Source organism: Poecilia reticulata, linkage group LG2, assembly GCF_000633615.1.
Source record: "Poecilia reticulata strain Guanapo linkage group LG2, Guppy_female_1.0+MT, whole genome shotgun sequence".
NCBI lineage: Eukaryota > Metazoa > Chordata > Actinopteri > Cyprinodontiformes > Poeciliidae > Poecilia > Poecilia reticulata.
The window spans coordinates 16,333,378-16,353,680 of NC_024332.1; the positions used below are offsets into that span (position 1 = coordinate 16,333,378).

The 20,303-nt window shown below is 41.0% G+C and overlaps 1 protein-coding gene across 3 annotated transcripts in view; it reads left to right on the forward strand.

Annotated features, from left to right (window-relative positions):
* Nucleotides 1-6,798, forward strand: part of gpr18 (G protein-coupled receptor 18) — an 18,746-nt gene extending 11,948 nt beyond the window's left edge. For 2 of the 3 annotated variants that reach the window (XM_008433477.2, XM_008433484.2), the window contains exon 2: nt 2,312-6,798. In XM_008433477.2, coding sequence (XP_008431699.1) covers nt 2,313-3,332 — 1,020 coding nt within the window. In that variant the 5' untranslated portion in view covers nt 2,312 and the 3' untranslated portion in view covers nt 3,333-6,798. Of the gene's footprint in view, nt 1-377; nt 411-2,311 lie in introns of all 3 variants that reach the window. The other variant, XM_008433461.2, reaches the window with a different exon arrangement.
* Nucleotides 6,799-20,303: the final 13,505 nt, after the last annotated feature.

The following is a 20,303-nucleotide window of genomic DNA, read 5'->3' on the forward strand; positions in this document are numbered from 1 at the left end:
GGGAGTAAAAGTTGTCTTGATCAAGAAACTTTCTTGATTCTTTGTTACTCATAGTTTAAAGTGAATCTGTGTGTTTATTTGTTTTCTTTGTGTTTTGGTTCATTTCTTTTCTAATTAAAATTTTGTAGTTAGTGGTAGCCTTTCTTACAGTATATGAAAATAATTATAAGGACTGACGGTCATGTTCTGCAAATCTAAAAAAAAAAAAAAAAAAAAAACACCCCACAGAATTTCCATATTTAGGGGTGGCAACTTTCTATTTCAATCACTGTGGGATTTTTTTTTTGTTCTTTTTTTGTTCCTCCACAAGAGAAACACTGACTAAACTCAGAGAGAAAATGTCTTATTAACTTTTTTCTTTCAAATTTGTTTTGTAGATTTGACCAGTTTGATATCTAAGGCCAGCATAAGTAAGTTGAAATCCCTTTTCTTCTTCTTTTTCTTTGTTTCAACTGGTATTCTCTGACTGAGGAAGGCCCTCTTGACATCACTGAAATCTTTTGCTGAACAAATTCTGTCAGATTTAAGGACCATTCAACAAAGACTATTATCAACAAACATATTTATGTAAATGATCTAAATACTGTCCCAGTCCAAACTGACCTGAAGCTCTAAAAGCATCACTTTCTCTTTTGAACCCGAGAAGAGTTTAACAGCATGAGAACTTCACTGCGCTTCTTTTTTTAAAACATTGAGCTCAGTGTTTGTTATTTCCAAAGGTATCAGTTCACATGAACACAAACCACAGGTAAGTTCTGACCCATCTAAAATAAGATCTGGTTAATAAGAAACTGCAAGTGCTTTTTATACATGCACATTATACTATACACTATTTGCTTGTTTATTAAAAAATAAACTTGCATGCCTCTGAATATTTTGTCTATATGGACATTTTTTCCCCTTCACTAATAGTGTTACAAGGCCTTTAGGGTTGTAAACAAAACCGCTCTAATTTGTATACTTCACCTGTTTTTGGCGATACAAGTCAATATCAACAATGTTACAATTAATAGGATTCTGTGTGTGTGAGGGGAAAAAAACAATGACAATTAATATCAAGAGAGTCATAAGAGAGAGAGAGACACACAAGTGAAGTACAAAAATATTAAACAAATAGCTCCATCATTGTTCTGGTTTCTTGCACAGGCAGGTGCAAAGAAGGCCTCTGTGTGTCTCTTGTCAAGAAGTTCCTAAGCATGGCTGAAGTAGTGCTAGGCTGTAGATTCATCTGAAGCATTTGCTGCCCATGTTACCCTTTTATCTCAGTCATACAGAATTATTTCTTTGGTTAGCAGAAACAGAATCAGTTCAAAGCAAGATGGACGCCTTTACGCTGTAGAGACTATTTCTTAAAAGGTTTTGCATTTGACCAAAAAAGCTGCATGTAGAGGGAGTGTGCAGACTTGGTGTTTGCGCCCTGTGTTTTCTGTTGCTTCAAAGCCCCGATCAGGAATTTCTACTGAAAAAATACAGCCTGCTCTTGAAGGAATGGTCCAGATTATTTGAAACAAAGTTCTGTGTAGCTATAGCCAATAACAGTTCCTTACCAGTGCTAAGAATAAATAATTTTGCCTCAAAAAAATTTTCTATATTGGGCATTTTCTGTTCTCTCAGCAGAATAACAGCGTCCCCCCCCCCCCCCCCACTGATGTTATATTGGAGGGTGTTGCCGACTGTACTAATCTGCCCCGGCCAGCTGATAATGAGTCCACTGGGTTCATTTCCAAACAGCTCTTGGTGGACTTGCAACAGACTGACCAGGCGGATTGATACAGTCGCCAGTGAAGTAAAACTGATGTTGTTTGGCTGAGGAAGCAGCAACATGCTTCACTACAGCCTCTTGCAAGCATGAACTAGTGTTTTATTTCAGAGATATGAACCGTTTCAGATTGATTTATTTTTTATTGAAAAACATTTTTAAAATTGCTACACTCTCCAGTTTAATATTATCAGACCTTTTTTACTGTTACTGATTAATTCACTAAACCCATAAAAGGTCATTGTTATTAAAACACATGGCTGATATACATTTTTTTAGAATATGCTGTTTTAGCTGGCTTTTGTTAAATGTTTAGTTTTTGTATTATTTGTCTAAAATATATAAAAGATATGTTTACATTCTCATTTAAAGTTGATGTACTTGTCACAAGATTCACAGCTATTTCCTTTTAGCCCCAAATCTGGTTTTCAACCCAGATGTTAAAATGCTTCTGTGATTCTGGTGAAACTCTGTGACTGAATCTTTAAATCTAAAGGTATCTTGATAAAAATACAAATCTCCATCTTTTTTATATATATATTTTTTTTTCAGCATGAATGTGGATCTAAACTTCTCTAACATGTCTGTGGATCCTCTGGCAATGAAGACGGAGCAGGGCCCAGTCGAGTATCGCATAGTCGGCCTGGTCTTCTACAGCTTCGTCTTCATCATAGGAGTGATAGTGAACTTCACTGCCTTGTGGGTTTTTGCCTTGACCACCAAGAAGAGAAACTCTGTCACCACCTATATGATCAACGTGGCGCTCGTGGACCTCACCTACATTTTGCTCCTGCCCTTCAGAATGGTTTACTTCCACCAGGACTATTGGCCCTTTGGAGACGTTTTCTGCCGGATCACGGCAGCGCTAACCATCTTCTACCCCTGCATGGCCCTGTGGCTGTTCGCTCTGATCAGCACTGACCGCTACATGGCCATTGTTCAACCCAAACACGGCAAGGAGCTGAGGAATGTCCCAAAGGCCGTGGTGGGCTCCTTGGGGGTGTGGATCATGACTCTGGGCAGCAGCGTACCCCTACTCTTCTCTCAGGACGACCCCGATCGCGTCTCCAACTACACTACCTGCATCAAGATGCAAGACATCATCTACATGCGCCGCGAGAATGCGGTCAACTTCGTTAGACTCATCTTCTTCTTCCTGGTCCCCATCTGCATAATGATTGGCTGCTATGTTGTCATTGTGGACAACCTAATCCACGGACGCACCTCCAAGCTGAAGCCAAAGGTGAAGGAGAAGTCCATCCGGATCATCATCACGCTCATCGTGCAGGTGCTGGTGTGCTTCGTGCCGTTCCACATCTGTCTGGTGCTGCGCTTGTTGGGAAACGGCGAAGACGGTGGCTTCAACACGTGGGCCGTCTTCACCACGTTCCTGATGAACCTGAGCACGGTCTTGGACATCATCTTGTACTACATCGTCTCCAAGCAGTTCCAGGACAGGGTGATCAGCGTGATCCTGTACAGGAACTACCTGCGTAGCGTCAGGCGAAAGAGCCGGCACACGCACACAGGAAGCGTCAAGTCGCTGAGCAACCTCACCAGCGCGATGATATGAAAGTCCGTGGCACAGATACTGTACCAACGATATGCACACTAGATGCATCGGCGTGTACTGTTTGTGTATAATTACCTGAAGGATCAAGAAACTGCAATTAATTTTCCCAGAGTGCAATTTACACTCACAGTATGGAAGTGCTGCTGTTGTGGTGAAAACATCTGTGTTTCAGAGCTGATTGACTCACCCATGAGACTTGAGTTGTTTCCATGCCTTGTTTTTTTTTTGTTTTTTTTCCTCTCTGCTAAAGAAAGCATATGCGGCACAGGTGTGACGTGTTCAGGTGAAAATGTAACTGTTTAAAACAAAGCATGCAGTAAACGTGCACAAGCATCAGAAACCTCAAGAAAGCAGCACGAAAGGGTCTGACATCCTCCACAGGAAGCAGCGGTGGGATTGTTAAAGGTTGACGCTCGTTTGCTGCACCACATTTAACAGGTCCTTCCTCTTCAGCCTCTCAGCTCTGCGAAGGCGGAGAGAGCAAATCTAAGCCATGAGTGATGTGTGATGTCACCTGTCTGCTTTGCAAATACACCGCACGTGTTTGACTTCTGCCATTTCGTGTTTGTTGAGTTTAAGATCGACCACTTGAGACAGGAGGCAATTTCAACACGCAGCTCTGACAGTAAAGGTTGCCGCGAAGGTTGCTTTAAATGAACCGGCCAGGTGATGGCAGCATGGCACAGCTTAGACGCTATCCACCTGCCAGAGCAGCACACTCACACAGCGCTTTTAAAAACTTTTGCAGAGTTGACGGCAAAATTATTTGGTCTCCGTTGCGTCGCCGTAAAATGTTTACCTTTCATTCATTTAGATTCATAAAAAAATATTAGTACATCAGTTTTCCAGTTAACAACGGTCATAACGGCTTCCTCCACCAGGAATCTTGACTAAAGCGTGTTTATGGTGCAATGTGAAAAGTATTGATTAGGTGTTAAATGATTTAGTTGCTTGGAGTGCATTTACAGTAACATGCTCGAGAGATGTCAGAGAGGCTATTTACAAGATTTACTGCAACCTTAACCTTTAAACAGAAAACCTTTTTCAGCACATGGATGTTTCGGTTTCAGATTTCTGCAGCAGGTGAGAGAGACATTTTGTTCAAAATGTCTCTCACGTAAAAATACTGAAGTCAGAGCAGAACAGGGGGCAGAAGAGGCTTGCAGGCAACACCAAAAATTAACATTTTAATTGTTAGGAGTTGCTGCACCAACTTCAAACATGCAAGGAATCCATCTGTGTTGATCATCCAAAATATATGGTACAAAGAAAAAACCCTCAAAAAAGAATAACTCTCAGTAGTAAAACTCGGTGAAGACAACAATATATTTCTGAAATCAGTAAACCTACATTCAGTTCCCACTCTTCTTATTGAGGTGCCTAACAAGGCATCACCTGAACAAAAAGGCATTATAAAAACCTGCTGGTCCAAATATTGATTTCTGAAATCTTCTTGAGCTATATTCTGTAAATAAATACTCAAACTGAAGTTTGGCATTACATTTGGAAATTTTAGGGAAATGTCAGTAATTTGGAAACTAAAACATATTTTTTTGAGAAGTGTGCATGATGAAATTTCAGAAAGTACCCCTGAACTTCATAAGGTGTGAGAAAACAGAAAGCGTCGCACATCTGAAAGCACAGCAAAACATGACTAGAATAAAGTTTTTTGAAACAAAGCAGTAGAAGTTTAGAAAACAGAAAACGTAACTTTGAAAAAAAAACAAAAACGAAAAAGTAAACACTGGACATTTTCAGGAAACAATAGCATTTTCCAAACACTCTCGGTTAAATAGTTAACAATAAACTAAACAACACAGGATAACTTCAAACACCTTAAACACTGACTGCAGGTCATTTTGTTCCTGTTCCACTTCAGGCCCCCCCACCTTACACCCATGTGTTACCGCTGACTCAACATGTGCTTTCCATTACACATTTCTTCATTTTGCTTAAGGAACAGTTCAAGTTTTGTTTTTTTTATTAAAGCTTGTGAAAATATTCTTGTAAATCTTCCCTAACCTACAGTAAACATGTAACATGTGGCAGTAAGTTTGTAGAACAGTGAGATCAGAGCGGAAGCTAACAGCCAGTCAGAAAGACAGCATTACAAAAGTGGTTATTAAATGTCTTTATGGGAGTAATAAGGTGTTGAGTCCCATGAATATTAAATTAATTTTTTAGCTTAGGATGTTTTAAATAGATAAATAAGACAAAATAAGGGGGTATATCACTTTGAGAATTGCTTTTGTTTTCAATAACGTAAGGTATTTGTTACAGAAATAACAAAATTGCAAACATAAGAACTGTGAAGGCACAACAGTGGAAAAACAACAACAACAAAAAAAACCTTCAAGCACCAGCAGTACTCGGAAGTGACTGATCAGTGTGAAACAGTAAATAAAAACCAAACGACTGCTCAATCTGGTAGAAGACTCTGGTTCAATGGATGTTTTTCTGAGAGTGTTCGCCATTGTCTTTACAGTAGCTATGCCCCGTCTGCACTCTCTGGGTGTCTGGAAGACATTTGGCCGACTTTTACAGTAGTCACAGGCGAAGACGAGGCAGCTCCGTCCGATATAAGGGGGATAGATTTACATTGTGTTAAATAAGAGAAGGCAGACAAGCCGGATTTCCATTTCGCATGCAATATTGGCACCTGCACTCCATCATATGGTGATAGTTATATTGGCTAGTGGACTACTGGTGGATTTATAGCTCGGGAGTCAAAGGTCGAAGGAAACATCAGAGGGTCGTCTATCTGTCCCACCTGTTAGACATAAAAAAGAGGAAAAAAAACATCCACGCTCCTCAAAGCAACTGGCATTTAAAACAATTAAGTTTCCTGTCAAGTCCCTGTGATGAATTATCCGGAAGCTTTACCCGCTGTAATTCTAAATCTTCCCAACAAGTGCCTTTGTTGTAGAGAAATTAATGAAAACAAGATTGTCTTTCATAGGAGCTGATCTCACAGCGCGACAGCCAGCTGCTCTTCTTTGGGAATAAAAAAAAACAGTCAGCATTAAACACAGCTCACACAAAATACTCTTTTTTTTTTTTTTCCCCTACCACTCGTGTGGAAAACAAATCAGGCGGCAGGCGCAGTGGCCATCTGTTTTGTTATTTGATATGTGTGAATACATGTTGTAATGACTTTGTTTGTGAATCGCTCTGCGCGGCGGAACACACGAGAGCTCTCGAAGTGCTGGAGTGTTCAAAGCTAATCATATAATTGGACACAATAGTCGATGACAAATGGAGACGCTCGGAGCCAGCCAGCTGGGGAAGTGAATATGTAATCATTGTAAAATCATATCATTTTTGCATATTTGAAGACAGCTTAATAGAGTTTGCGTGTCAGCGCGCCATCAAATGATGATCAGAGGCAGTTCTGCCGCATTTGTTTTCCGAATCCGACTTTGTTAGGCTATTTATCTTGATCTTGATTAAAAGTGTTTTCACAAGAGTTTGCGTCTCCCGTGTTTATTTGTGCTCCGCTGGTAAGCCCGACTGTGGAAACAGACTTGGGACAAATGACCCCCTTTAGAGTTTCTGAAGACAGCCTCCAGAAGAGGTAAACAGCTCCCAGTGATTACTCCTCGCCCGCGGTATTTCTTTTCTCCTATTTACACAAGCAGCGCCTCGTGAAAGCATTCCAACTCATCGAGCTTTTCCCGCTTCTCGACAGAACGCAACATCAAAATTCACTGCATTTGAACAACATCTTACTCTACAGACCAACACAAGTCAGGAAGGAAATGAGACTTGACTTTCAACTGTATTTCAGCAGCAGTTCCAGCTGCATTTGTTTCCAATAGCTTTAGACATCAGAACTGTTGTTGATTCCGAACAACAGTTTTCATGTCCAGCCATACATTCCTTGTTGGATTGAGGTTTAGACTGTGACTGGAAGGTGAACTTCTTCAACATTCTCAACTTTTAGTTTTACCACCTCTATCAGCTTTTCTTCTAGGCTTTCTTGGTATTTTTCTCCATCCATCTTCCTATCATGCTCTGACCACCTTCACAGTCTATTTGAAAGAAAACCATTCCCCACAACAAAATGCTGCCACCACCATGTTTTCCAACGGGGTGGGTGATTTGCATATTGAGCTGGGCACTTCAGGGTCAGGTGAGAAATCGCACTACAGTCGAGTCTGACCAGAGCAACTTACACGAATTGTCAAATATCTGACAATGGGGACGTTTTTTTTTTATGTATTTCTTTTAGAAATGGCTTTTTCCTTGCCATGTACCAGACTTGTGGAGCACGTTAGAAGCGGTCCAGTCAACAGATTCTCTTACTTGAGCTGTGAATCTCTGTAGCTCTTCCAGACTCACAATAGCCCTCCTGGCTGCTTTTCGGGATAAGTTGCATTCTTGCCAATTTAGGAAAATGACCAGTTCTCAGAAGGTTTGCAGTTAAAAGACTGCTCAGAGATAGGGATGATACTTTATAACCTAACTGTGGTTTGAACCTCTCCATAACTTTCTCCCTGATCTGTCTGTGACTCCTTGGTTTTCATGATGCTGTTTGTCCTCTAATGTTCTCCAACAAACCTCTGAGGCCTTCGCAGAACAGCTGGATTTATACTGGGACTAAATTACACACTTGTGGACTCTATTACTTAAAGGATTTCTGAAGTCAGCTTGTTGAACTGGATTTTTATTTAAAGGTATCGTCTGTTACGTTCACTAAAGTTCTCTGTTTGCTAAATAAGTACCGTCTGAATGTATTTTATTCAACGGCATCGGAGTAAAGGGGCTGAACACAAATGCACTTTTAAATTTCTATTCATAAAACATTTAGCTAAACTACACACCCTCTTCCTTCTACAAAAAAGACATCCTACTTTAAGTTTCATAAGATCCTACTAAAATACTCCCGACGTTTATATTTAAAATGATGCAAAAATGTGAAAATGTTCCAGGTGTATGAACACTTTTGCAGTGTAATTTTTTTTTTAACCGATTACTTATCGCCCTGATCATCATCAGTCAAACGGGATGCGAAACGTCTGCAACGGCGTCGTTAAACCCTTTACATCTTTTTACGCCCAAACCGAAGCTCACTGCCGTCCCGTTTGAAGCCCTGTTCCCCCCCACCGTGTTCCCATACCATCACACTTCATGCTGTTCCCATTAGGGACCACAAGGACATGAAAGGGAGCCTATAACGTTATATAGATACAGTACACGTCCAGCCTCGGCTGGGTCCTCTCATCTACTGTATACGCGGCGTTGGCAGCACTGCAGCTGCCTGCATTTACATCATTTAGTGTTTCTCTCCAGGGCACTTTAATACGCCCAACCTCTCCCCTGGTAAACTTTACAATAGGATGTTGAAGGATACTCCTGGACTGCCATAGGAAATGAGAGGCACATGTGTGTGAATGTAGCTTTGCAGCAGTGCGACTCCCCCCTCTGCAACACACACACACACACACACACACCCACACACACTCACACACACACACACACACCATCTCTTGTGATGCCGAGCTTAAGGGCTCTGCAATGAGACTAATGGATTCCTTTTGTGGACAAAACTAGGTTAAGCACATGAGCTATTGTTTTTATCTGTGCTATCTGTTCACGGCGGTATCTTACAGGGGTGTTAAGTATTCCTCCACTGCGCATATTCTTCAGAGGCAGTCTCCTTCCACTCTGCGTTGTGTCTCCATTAAAAGGTGATAATCTACATCAAGGGTTTTAAACGCAGCCAAACTGACTCCGGTTGACCCCGCATTCAGCGGAGGAGAGGGAAAATAGAGGAAATGTATGGCCTCGATTACGACTGCGCCTCTCTTTCAGCAGATCCTTGTGCTGCTGATTCACACGCAGCCAGCCACCATTAGTACATATAAATAATGTAAGGCCCTCCGTTCTCTCTCTCTCTTTCTCTCGGTGTGTGTGTGTGTGTGTGTGTGTGTGTGTGTGTGTGTGTGTGTGTTCCCCCACTCCACCTCACTCAACTCTCTGCTCAACTAAGTGCCTGCATGGAAGCCTTGGCCTCCTCCTTGTCATGTTCTCCATAGATCAGATTTATTTTAAGTCTTTATAGCGGCACGTTCTCCGCAGCGTTGCGTTCGACGCACGTGGGGATGTTTTTAATTGTATCATGTGAAGTGGAGTAGGAACTCCAGCGGGGGACCGTGTCAAGTTGTGTTAATATTTAATCCGCTCTCACTTTAGTTCCTCCATGATCCGCCGTACGGAGATGGGAGCCCGGATGAGGACGCGACGTCGCAGCACGGGCGAAGATGTGATTAAAGCCAACGCGGCTAATAGAGGTGGTCTCTTTCAGGGCGCCGTGTTGCGGAAAGCCGGTGTCTGTCTTTAGTAGAGGGGCCACAGGCCGATGTGGGGAGCTGGGGGGGGAATATGATGGCTGAAGTAAGCGCATCAGTTAGTGGCCGCTGACTAACTGATGCGCTTACTTCAGCTGATGTTCACGTAAACAGAGACAGAGATGAACCGTTGCACGTGTGTCTGGGATAAATATAAGCATATGGTTTTCAAGCCGGGGTTGAGTGTGTCTGCTGGTGTTTTGGAGGAAGTGAGGAAGGGGAGGGGAGAAACAGGAATGGATGGAGGGACGAGGGAGGCCTTCTCGCGTCCTCTGTGTGCACGTCACGTCTGCTCTGCCGGAGCTCAATTACAGGACCGATACTCAGAGAGGAAACTTCATCATGTCGTACAGATGTCTTCACTAGAGGATAAAGAAAAAAAAAAGTGGGAGGCGATGCATGTTGTCATTTAAAGCGACACGGTTGGTGTTTGTTGGAAACAAACAAAATGAGAAACAGTCGGACTGTTGGACGCACAACAAATCCGTGAATGTAAGAGCGGTGTGTGTGTGTGTGTGTGTGTGTGTGTTGGAGCCCACTTAGAAGGCTGGAAACGAGTCGTCCTGATGGGCAGAGCGAACACCTTAACCAAAGCAGAAACGCTTTACAATGAAAACAAGAAAGAAAAACTGCAAAACCTTCATGCAGAAAAATACTGAAAACATCAACTCAAATCTTAGTAGCAACAAAATCTAATTTTAAATTGTCAATGTAAAAAAAAAAAGAAAGTAAGACGAATCATTTCAAAATGGCTTGCAATGAGTACAAACGCAAATAGGTAACAAAAGAACTTATAGAACAATAGATCATTAACATAAACAGTTTGTACCGTTTTAAACATCACATGAACAAACATCTTAAGATGTAGCTGATCAGTGATTGGGGCTTGTGGCTTTTGCACCCCGGGGGTCAGCGTGTCCCACGAGTGAGAGCCATTAACCGTTCTGCTGGCTGAATTAATCTGAAACAATAACTTGTCAACAATAATACTCTTTCAGTGAGCCATTCAGTTCCATCATAGTAAACATCTTTTATAACCCAGACAGCTCTATAAAGTGCTTTAGGCATCATTGGGCACAGACCATCATTAGTCAGTCGCTGTGTGTAGATCTGAATAAACCAGGCGGACGGTGATCTTGCGCAGACACCGGCCCATATCTATTTTACGCTGTTTCATTTCAGTCGTGACACAGGCGGCGCGCACACTCCACCAACAATGGCCGTGTTTTGCTTTAATTTGATTAGGTTTTGTCTCAGCGAATGCCAAGTCCTGTTTTGCCTCAAGAACATATCTCTTAATCACGTTCCATCCAGGCTGTGTCTTTCATCTAAATCTCACAGCCGTGGCTCACGCCCAACTTTATTTCGCTGAAAGGTAGAAAAAAAAACAAAAAACACGCACACACACACACACACACACACGACAGCGCATCCAACAAGAGGGAATACAATGACAAAAGCCTACCTCTCATCTCTGTCACATGAAATGATGTTTTGTGTTTAGTCGTGTGCACTGCAAAAACGTGTGTGAGCGCGCGCGCGCGTCTGCGTGAGCGTGTGTGTGTCTGCAGGGCTCGGATCCATGTTGTTTGGTTTGCTTCTCCATTAAGAGAGCTGTAAAGGAGAGGGAACAGATGGCTGCTGGCCCGCTCTGTCCTGCATCCCCTCACAACTGCCACACTTCCTGTGCGTCCATTAATCTTCCCTCACCAGTCCTGCAGCACAACTTTATTAAAACAACTCAGGAGAGAGGGAACAACAAGCCCGCGCAGCTGTCAGGAGCCAAAGACAGAACCATTCGTCCACAGAAGAACGGCCTCGGATTCCTGAGACGCATCTGTAAAACAGCTCGAGTGGAATCCGCCCGGCTTTCGGAGCACGGCTCAGGAAGAGCGGGCTCGCCGTCGTGGCAGTAAATGTTCATTTGGAAGCTGGTGCAGGCGCCAGACGCCGTACGTTTGCCTTCTCGCATAAATACAAGGAGGATCAAGATCAATTGCTGGGAAGTTAGTGTGAGTGATCAACACAAAGTAGTCCCTAATTCTGAATATAAAGGGGAAAAAAAGGATAAATGGTTTTTAATTATATATTTCAAGTGTAAAGTGAATTAGGCCTGTCTGTCTGGGACACCATTAGAACTAAATTACATTTTCCTGGGATTCAGCATCTGACCCTTTTTGGAGACGTCTGACATTTTTCTCTCCAAACTGTCACCTTGTGGTTTCAGCTGTGTTAAACTTCTGTGTACATATTACAAATGCGAGCGCTACGATTAGATCAATTTGACAATATTTACAGAAAATGCTGGAGTTTCTAAGAATGTCTAAGGACTGCAATTCAATGCTGCGGCTCTCGCTGAAAGCTATAGCAGGAATAAAGACACACAGTCGTTTAAGTTTTTTTCTTTCGCTGACTTCTTCCTTAATTGAAATCTCATTGACATTACCAGCATGTCACCCTGGAAACGCCGTCTTCAAAGTGACAAATGATAGTGGGAGCATCATGCAAAAAAAAAAAAAAAGTTAATGTTTTTCTTCAACAGGGGTATCTGGTAAGAGTTGATGGGAAGTTGGACGGAGATCAATGCTGGAAAGATTCTTATTCCAGGCTGAAAAAGACTTGAAACAGGGGTCAAAGGTCACATTCCAGCAGGAAAATGACCCTAAATATACACCCAGAGGTACAGTAAGAATGGGTTAGATTAAAATGTTTTGTGTCAGAGCAAAGACCTGAATCCAATTGAGAATCCATGTAAGAAAGTGGCTGAATACTAACGGATGACAAACTTGTCAGATTGTTATTTAAATAATAATAAAAAGAAAATGAAAGCCCTGTAATATTTTCCTTATGATTCAGCCCTACTTTGGGTTGGTCTATCCTATGATAACATGAATCATAGAAACTGACTGAACCCTAAAGAAGCAACGATTACTCTTTTAGTTAACTTGCTTTAAGGCGAATTTGAACAAACTTTCCTTAAACAAAAACAACAGATTCTGTAATCACACAAGGCCTTATTTTCCCTTCCTGCTGGATTGTTCTCGCAGGAGGAAATAAACTAGACTATTTACTCTTCCTGTTGAAATTTACATGTAGTGTTCTGTCATGAGAAATACTCTCAGAACAAAGCTCTATTTGGTCCTGCACTCTGTGCCCATAACAGTCAGTGGGCAAATTGAAAAAATCAATTTCAATTTAAATTATTGGAATAAAGAACTCTACAAGCCCGAGATGGAAAAAAAAAGAGAAAAACTCCTTCTTCTAGATCCCCTTTAATTGGAAAGTCATTTCTTCAGGGTATTCTAATGGTTCTAAGAGAAGATTGCAAAATAAAGTTGATGAGCTGGTGGGGAGGGGGGGGGGGTTAATAGCATGTGGGTGTGTGTATGCGTGTGTTTGTGTGTGTTGCACTGACCCTGTGTGTTTTATTTGCTCTTCCACGCAGCTCTCCATCTCCTTCCCCCCCTTCCCTCATGACAGAAGCACCAAATGAAGACTAATCCAGCAGGCTCACACACACTCAGACATACACTCCCTCACGCCTGTGGTCACTCTTTTTTTTTTTTTTTTCATCCCACTGCTATCTGAAGGGAGTGTCGGGGGCTCCTGGGTCAAACTAAATTAACCATCCAGCTCGCTCACAATTGTAAAAATGTAATTGACTTAATATATCCAGCCCTGGTGATTTGGATGCGTGCGCTGCGAGCATAAAACCGCTCAGATGACACTTGAAATGCAAAAAAAAAAAAAGAAAAGGAAAAAAAAAAAGTCTGACGTTTTGATAGAACGGGTCAAGAAAATGTTTTGATTTGCTTCGAACTCCCAGTGGATTGAAAAGGAAAGACGACACGATGACCGCAAGGCGAGCGACGGTGAATAGAGTTTGAACTGAGCAGCTATTTTTATCCATAAACTCTAACTAATCATTTAGTCTAAAAAAAGCTAAATATTACTGTTAGTTTTTCAAATTATTCGGTGCGATTCAAAGCTTGAACAAAACCAACTTTTCTGCAAATGTAGGTAAATATAGACCCACTTTTCCAACAGAAAAATGATCATTCTTCTGTCCCCATGAGTTACGGCTGTGACTTGGACATTGTTTAACAAAAGCTGACATTTTGGATACAAACTTTTCACAAAATAACAAACCTGACCAATTACCCTAGTCGTTTTAATAAGTCTGAAGAGAAGGTTAGTCCTGATTTCTTCTTTCTTTTCCAGTCAGAATTGTTGACATCTCAGGTCTATCACACCTATTTCTGCAGATCCATTTATCACCTGTATGACTCAAACAGTTAAATCATTATCACTGCTTTACCAGCACAGAGAGGCTATAAACAGCCATCTCACCTTTTTTTGTTTACCTGGAAAACAACAGTCCAAACAAATTGCATTTTATAGCTAATTCCGTCTTTCATGAAAAGTGACAGTGGCACACCGCGGGATCTTGACTAAATCAAGGTTAGTTTCATTTTCCTCTAATGCCAAAACCGTCTCAGCCTGTTTTCTTCCCCCACATCAACTTGTTGACATTAAGGAAAAACTGCACTGAAACCAAAACAAAAACACAAAAAAAACAACCTGTTGACATGGTGATCAGACACGAAAGAGGTCGATGTCATTTTGAAAAGGCCTTATGAGAGAAGCAGAGACGTTAAAGGGCGTTGGTCCCAAATGACACAAAAGGACGACAGGATATGAACATTTTTTTGGACCGAAGGACTGAAAGGAGGGAGGGAGGGGGGAGGTGCGGGGGAATCACGACTTTAAAAAAAAGAGAGAAAAAGACAACTGAAATACATTCACTCTCTAGAGAGAGAGAAAGAGGGGGGGGAAAAAGAGAGAGAGAAGCAAGCGCCCAGCTCCATTTCCGCCTAAGAAGCGCAGAGTTAAAAGGTGGCCCCTGTACAAATGAAACTCAATTTCACGCCACATTATCCCTCCCTGTTCTCTTTCCTGGCTTTCATTTTCATTAAGACCAGAGACAATCATAAATTAATAATTACTGCCGAATGTCTAAGCGCAGGGCACAGTCCTGGCACCTCCTCTCGCCTCTGTGGTCTTCCATGTTCATGCTTGCAAAATGTTAATTTAGGTAATGTGGCCCAGCCCTTGTCAGATAAAAGTGTTTTGTAGTATTGCTAATAGATAATGGTCTATCTGATTAGGCGACATTAGTCCTATCTTTCAGACAATCACGCTGAACCTTCCTAATGTCTCTCCAAAGACTCGGGACAAAACCCGGCAATCAAGAGCCACCAAATGCTGCTTTCAGTAAAAAAAAATAAAAAATCCTCCGCTGCATATGACGCTGGGTAAGGAATTAGCTCAGCCAGGCTGTTGACATTATTCTGCTATATCCAGTTAAACCTGAGATTATTCATGCCTCTGGCAGGTTTGGGTCTAAATTTGTTTTCGTTCAGCCAAGAAGACAAGCATCTCTCAACGATAATAAAACATTGTTCAAGGATGGATTAATAAAAATAAAGAAGTTTTTATTTATATTTTAATTTAAAAATTACACCTCAATCCACTTCTCACCTCATCAATTATTAGAAAATACCGTTTAAACATCACAGCAAACAAGCCCTTCTTCTACCTGGCGATGCATATATTAATATTCAGAGTCTTGGACGTTAAAAGCCATCTTTACCAAAACCTTAAGCTTTTCTAAAGACGGCGTTTTATCAGAAACTTTGTGCTCACAAACAGCTTTGGCCCCCTAGTGGCCTCGCTATTTACTCCCTGTGGTCCCTGCAGCTTGAAGTGTGGTACAGCCTTTCCCTTCAGACTCGCTCCTTCACTTAAATCCCAGTTTCTATTTGTTTCATAATCCTCGGATAAAAGGTGTTTTAAGAGAGAGCGTTTCTGATGAGTCAGAAGAACTGCCTCCTGCCTCCTGGAGTTTTTCCCGCTCCCCCAATAAATCTCCTCCATCTTTCCCACAGAGACAGTAGCGGTTTATGATATGGGCAGCTGCTCAGGATGGCCTAAGGAGCAAATAAAGAGAAGGGTGAGGCATGACCCCCAGATGTTAAAAAAATATATATATTTCTTTAAAGTTTGGTAATCGTGGAGTGAACAAATTTCCAATTCTCTTTACACATGCGCTACCAAAAGGGCTCATTTGTTGAGTGCTTGCTGCCTCAGATTGACAACGCTCGCACTTGCATTTTGTCTTGCACAAAATCAGTTGGAGTAGCTTGTTCAGGGCGCCACTGATGCAGGGAACGCCTCTGCGCATTAATTATTTCTCTAAATCCTTTGCCTGCATTGCTAAATAGTGGCCACACGCCCACGTCACATGTCCCAGTTTAAAAAGATTTTTTTTTCTCTCTCAAGAAACCAATCAATTTTCTATCAACAAAAATGCTACAAACATCATCATCCGCCATGTTGGTGCCCTCATGTATTGTTACAGCATAGGAGAAAAAAAAAAGACTTATGTTTCAAACTTGATTTTTTTTTTTTAAGTTTTCTGGCTCTAAAATATGACGACACGTGTCGTTTACACTTAAATAAACCCTGCATCTTGTCAGACAGAGCAAGAAAACAACAAATTGTGCAGCGTGTGACATTAAGCAAAACACGAGAAGGCGGAATAATCACATCTGGACATACACTCTTTATGAGTGCATCTCCACACGAAGCCAAGTGAATCAAAGACAACCGTCCAAAGTGTTGTTTTTTTTATTTTTTTTTTTTAAGTTCTGAATATGTAATCAGCAATGCGCCTTTCCGCAGAACGGCAAAAGTGCAAAGCAACACCACATCTATAATGCACATTTGGTATTTAAAGTCTCCGTGCCTCATGGTCATATTTGTACTGAATTGAATTTATTACAAAATGTGCAGTGATATGAAACATGTAGCTGCGGGGCCTCCTTTTTCACGTGCCAGTGCAGGAAAGGAAAGAGAGGAGAGGGGAGAAAAAAAAAAGGGCTTCAGATGGAGAAATAAACAGAATATGTGAGTAATAGCCCACTTCACACGGGCTCGTTGGAGGTGAGCGGACTAAATCTGTCGCCGCGCCGAAAAAGAAACGGAGCCATTAAATGAATGAGGTGGACGTCGTTCCTCGGTTTCTCTCACTCCAGAGTGAGCTAAAGTTTCGGGGGCCGAGCTGCGAGCGCCAACGCGGGCTCGCGCTCGACGAGAAGCGCCGCTTCCTCGTGATTGATTGCCCGCTGTGTGTCGTATTGTTCTTTCAAGGTTGATTGAAACTTTAACCTCATTTTTTTAATGAACAAAAAAATAGAAAGAAAAAGCTTGAAATATTTCAGGCCTTGGAATTTTTACAATGCAGCACTGAATTATGCAGCAATCAGTCAATTATTCATCTCTGTGGCCGTGTTATGGCCATGCTTTAAAAAGCATGCAAAATGGGAATGGGCCCAGACATGCTGTGTCAACACATTTCACTCAGAAGTGCTTACAGCAGAAAATTCTCTCTCAATGTCGATTTCATATTTCTTTTTTTTTTTTTTTTTTTTCCGTGTGTTTCTGGAGCGGTACCTGTTCTGGAATTATCCCAGTGGAAAGCCGTTGTGTCCCCGGAGTAAAACTGAGGAACTTTGTGAATAACTAATCAATTAAAAAAAAATAAAAATCTGTTGGAGGTGTCTGAAACACTACAAGAACTAAAACAGCTTAAGCAGATATCCTGATGCGTGACTGTTGAGTGTGGTCAAAGAAGTTTATTACACGGTGGTAGATAAAAAAAAAAAAAGGGAGCCACACAAGCCAAAGTACATGCGATTTTTTAAAATGTATATTCATAGAGATTTTAATTATACCTGAAACTGCATATTTAATCCACAGTTAGCTAAGTGAGTGATCACTAAAATTGTTTACGCTTCACCATTTTGTACCTTTTCTGGGGTTTGGGAATGGAGCATTTGTTTTTTGAATCAGCCGTGTGTCAGTCAGTATCCTCCACAGAGATGTTTCACATTCACATTGAGAACATGCGGTTTAAAGTGATGTCCTATGCTCTACATGTAGCCTGCTAAACGGAAATGTGTATAGTTATTTGTTCTTGGAGTTAATATCAAACCTGAGCGGAGCCTTAACGAATGTCTTCGTTTTACTTACCTCGAGTCAAACACTCCATTTTTTTACGACGACGTAAAACCCCCCCCCCAAAAAACTAGAGGGGGTTTGCGATTACGTCACATTAAAGGACCCACCGGCTAGCTTGCAGAAACAACAAACTTAGCTTTAGTATTGGAGTCACCAAAGCAAAGAGAAGGTGTTAAGTGAACCCCCGTATTTGTGGTTCACTCTTTGCGGATTCGTCTATTCGCAGATTTCTTTACATTTGAAACGAAATGCAGCTTGGGAAACCAAAATAGGTCAGTACAATATGCTACGTGACACACTATTAGCTGGCTTTTGAAAGCAACCAATGGAAGAGCACCTTTTTTTCTTTTGCTTTACAGTGATTGGTTGAACTTCTAAGAACAGGGTTAATGAAGACTAGAGTATTAGCATCTGCGTAGCGTTTTTACTGTATATTTGATGATGTTTGAACTATTGAAATGGTTGCGATCCACAATCCCCCCATATCATGTAATTCCCCGCTCATCTCCAGCTTGTTTATGACAACAACAATATCTTCCTCTTCATAATTTATCTGTTTGATCATCCTATTTTGAGATTGTGAGCAGAAAATAATTTTTCATCTCTTCCCCAGAGTTGGGGTAACTCAGAAACTTGGAAATACATAGTTTCCAAGTTTATGTTGGAAACTATGACATACAGTTTCTGTATGTCCTTCAGAGCTGTGGACAGGAAATGACTCCTATGGACCACTGCAAATATGTAGGTCATGTAAATGTAATAGTAGTTCAAAGGTTTCCAAGCAAAAACTGGTAAAGCATTTCTCAGCTGTATTTTTAATCTGCTTTGTTGTTTTCATCTCAAGCTAATTGTTAGCTTTAGCCTGAGAAACACTGTGACTTTTTGCTAAATGCACACGCTAAGAGTTGTCTGTTGCGGATAAGATATTACCAGCTTTATAGTCTTTTAATCTAAACCGACTTGAACAGAAAAGTGTGAAAGAAACAGTGAGCAGCGTCATCATTATCACAATGTAGAACCTCGAAAGTCTCAGGCAACACCATTCAAACTCACATGGTTTATCATCAACATGTTAACTTTATTTGAATTTGAAGTACAATGAAAGAGATGATTCGAGAAGCTATATAAGTTATCAGTGACAACAGACTTAGACACTCCATTAAGAACAAAAAGGAACAAACACATCGTGAATGGGATACACTTCCCTTCTTCTTCTTCTTCCTCCTCTTCCTCCTCATCTTTTTGATTGTAACACATAAGGTCTAAATTGTTTAGCAGATAAAGGACTGACATCAGCTTATGACTAGAGAATATACACAGGTGTTGCAGCACCACAATTCAAAAGTCTTTAGGGAAAGGAAAGTATTTTTTTATTTTATTTTTTATTTTTTTCTCATCAGGATATTCATGAAACACTAAAACAAAAAATGTGTTAAACACCATGTAATAAAGTGGTATTCGCTTTTTAAAAAGTAGCGTCCTTAACTGATTGTATTCCAAGCTGGCACGTGATGATAATCAGACCAGATACTTACGAAAAAAGAAAAAAAAAAAGAAGGAAAAAACAAAAAAGCAACAAGGGGTGCTGATTTCAAGAGTGTCTCATGACGACAATGTACAGGAAATTCCGAGAAGTATGACCTCTGTTACGAAGATTACAGTACTATCAACAGCGAAAGTCTTCGTTTTTGAGACTGAAACGTCGTTAATCATGGTTTTTAGAATTGTCCGGGCTTGGGCGAGTCGGGTTATTTCTTCAGCACAATATAGGATTTATTAAATATCATAATTCCAGGACAAACATTTACATGCCTGCATGCTTTCTCACCAGAAAATGGCAGCTATAGGAAAGGATGATGGCTCAGAGATAGAACGAAAACAAGAAAGGTTTATATAAATGGTGGTATTGTTTGCCTAATAGCTCTACTGCATACACAATACCTCTTAACGTTATATACACATACCTTACGAGTCCACTCGGGGGTTCAGCAGAGTGCCAGTCTTCCTATCTTTAACATTTAGCTCTTGTATATACAACGATGGTAAAAACGGAACTTGATTGTATTTTCATCTAATTTAGAAAACATGAAAATCGAACGTCGGCCTTCTTTCGTTTTTGATGACCGTGTGGATAGATTCACTTTTTTTTTTTTTATCCCCCCTTTTTCTCCACAATGTTCATGTTATTTTTTTTTTTTTCATCTTTTTAGCTTCTCGGGATTTATTTTGAAATACAAAAACAAAACTTCAGTCGAATTTTCATTTCAAAGCTTTCTCGCTGGCTGAGATACAGTATAAAAAAATCTTCAGTGCTGTGAACTTATTAGGAGTTATTACCAACAATGCACCTCGGGTACATTTTTGTCTTTTTTGACTTTTTTCTTTAACTGTGCTCGGTTATATGTGTTTATCCTTCACGTCGGCGAACCTGTCCGCGTCAAAACCTGCCTCGTCAAACTACTTCAGGTTTTCCTTCCGCGATGAGAACGACTTCTTCGTTGTACATTCAGACTCCTCCAGCGTTTGGGGTGGGGGGAGG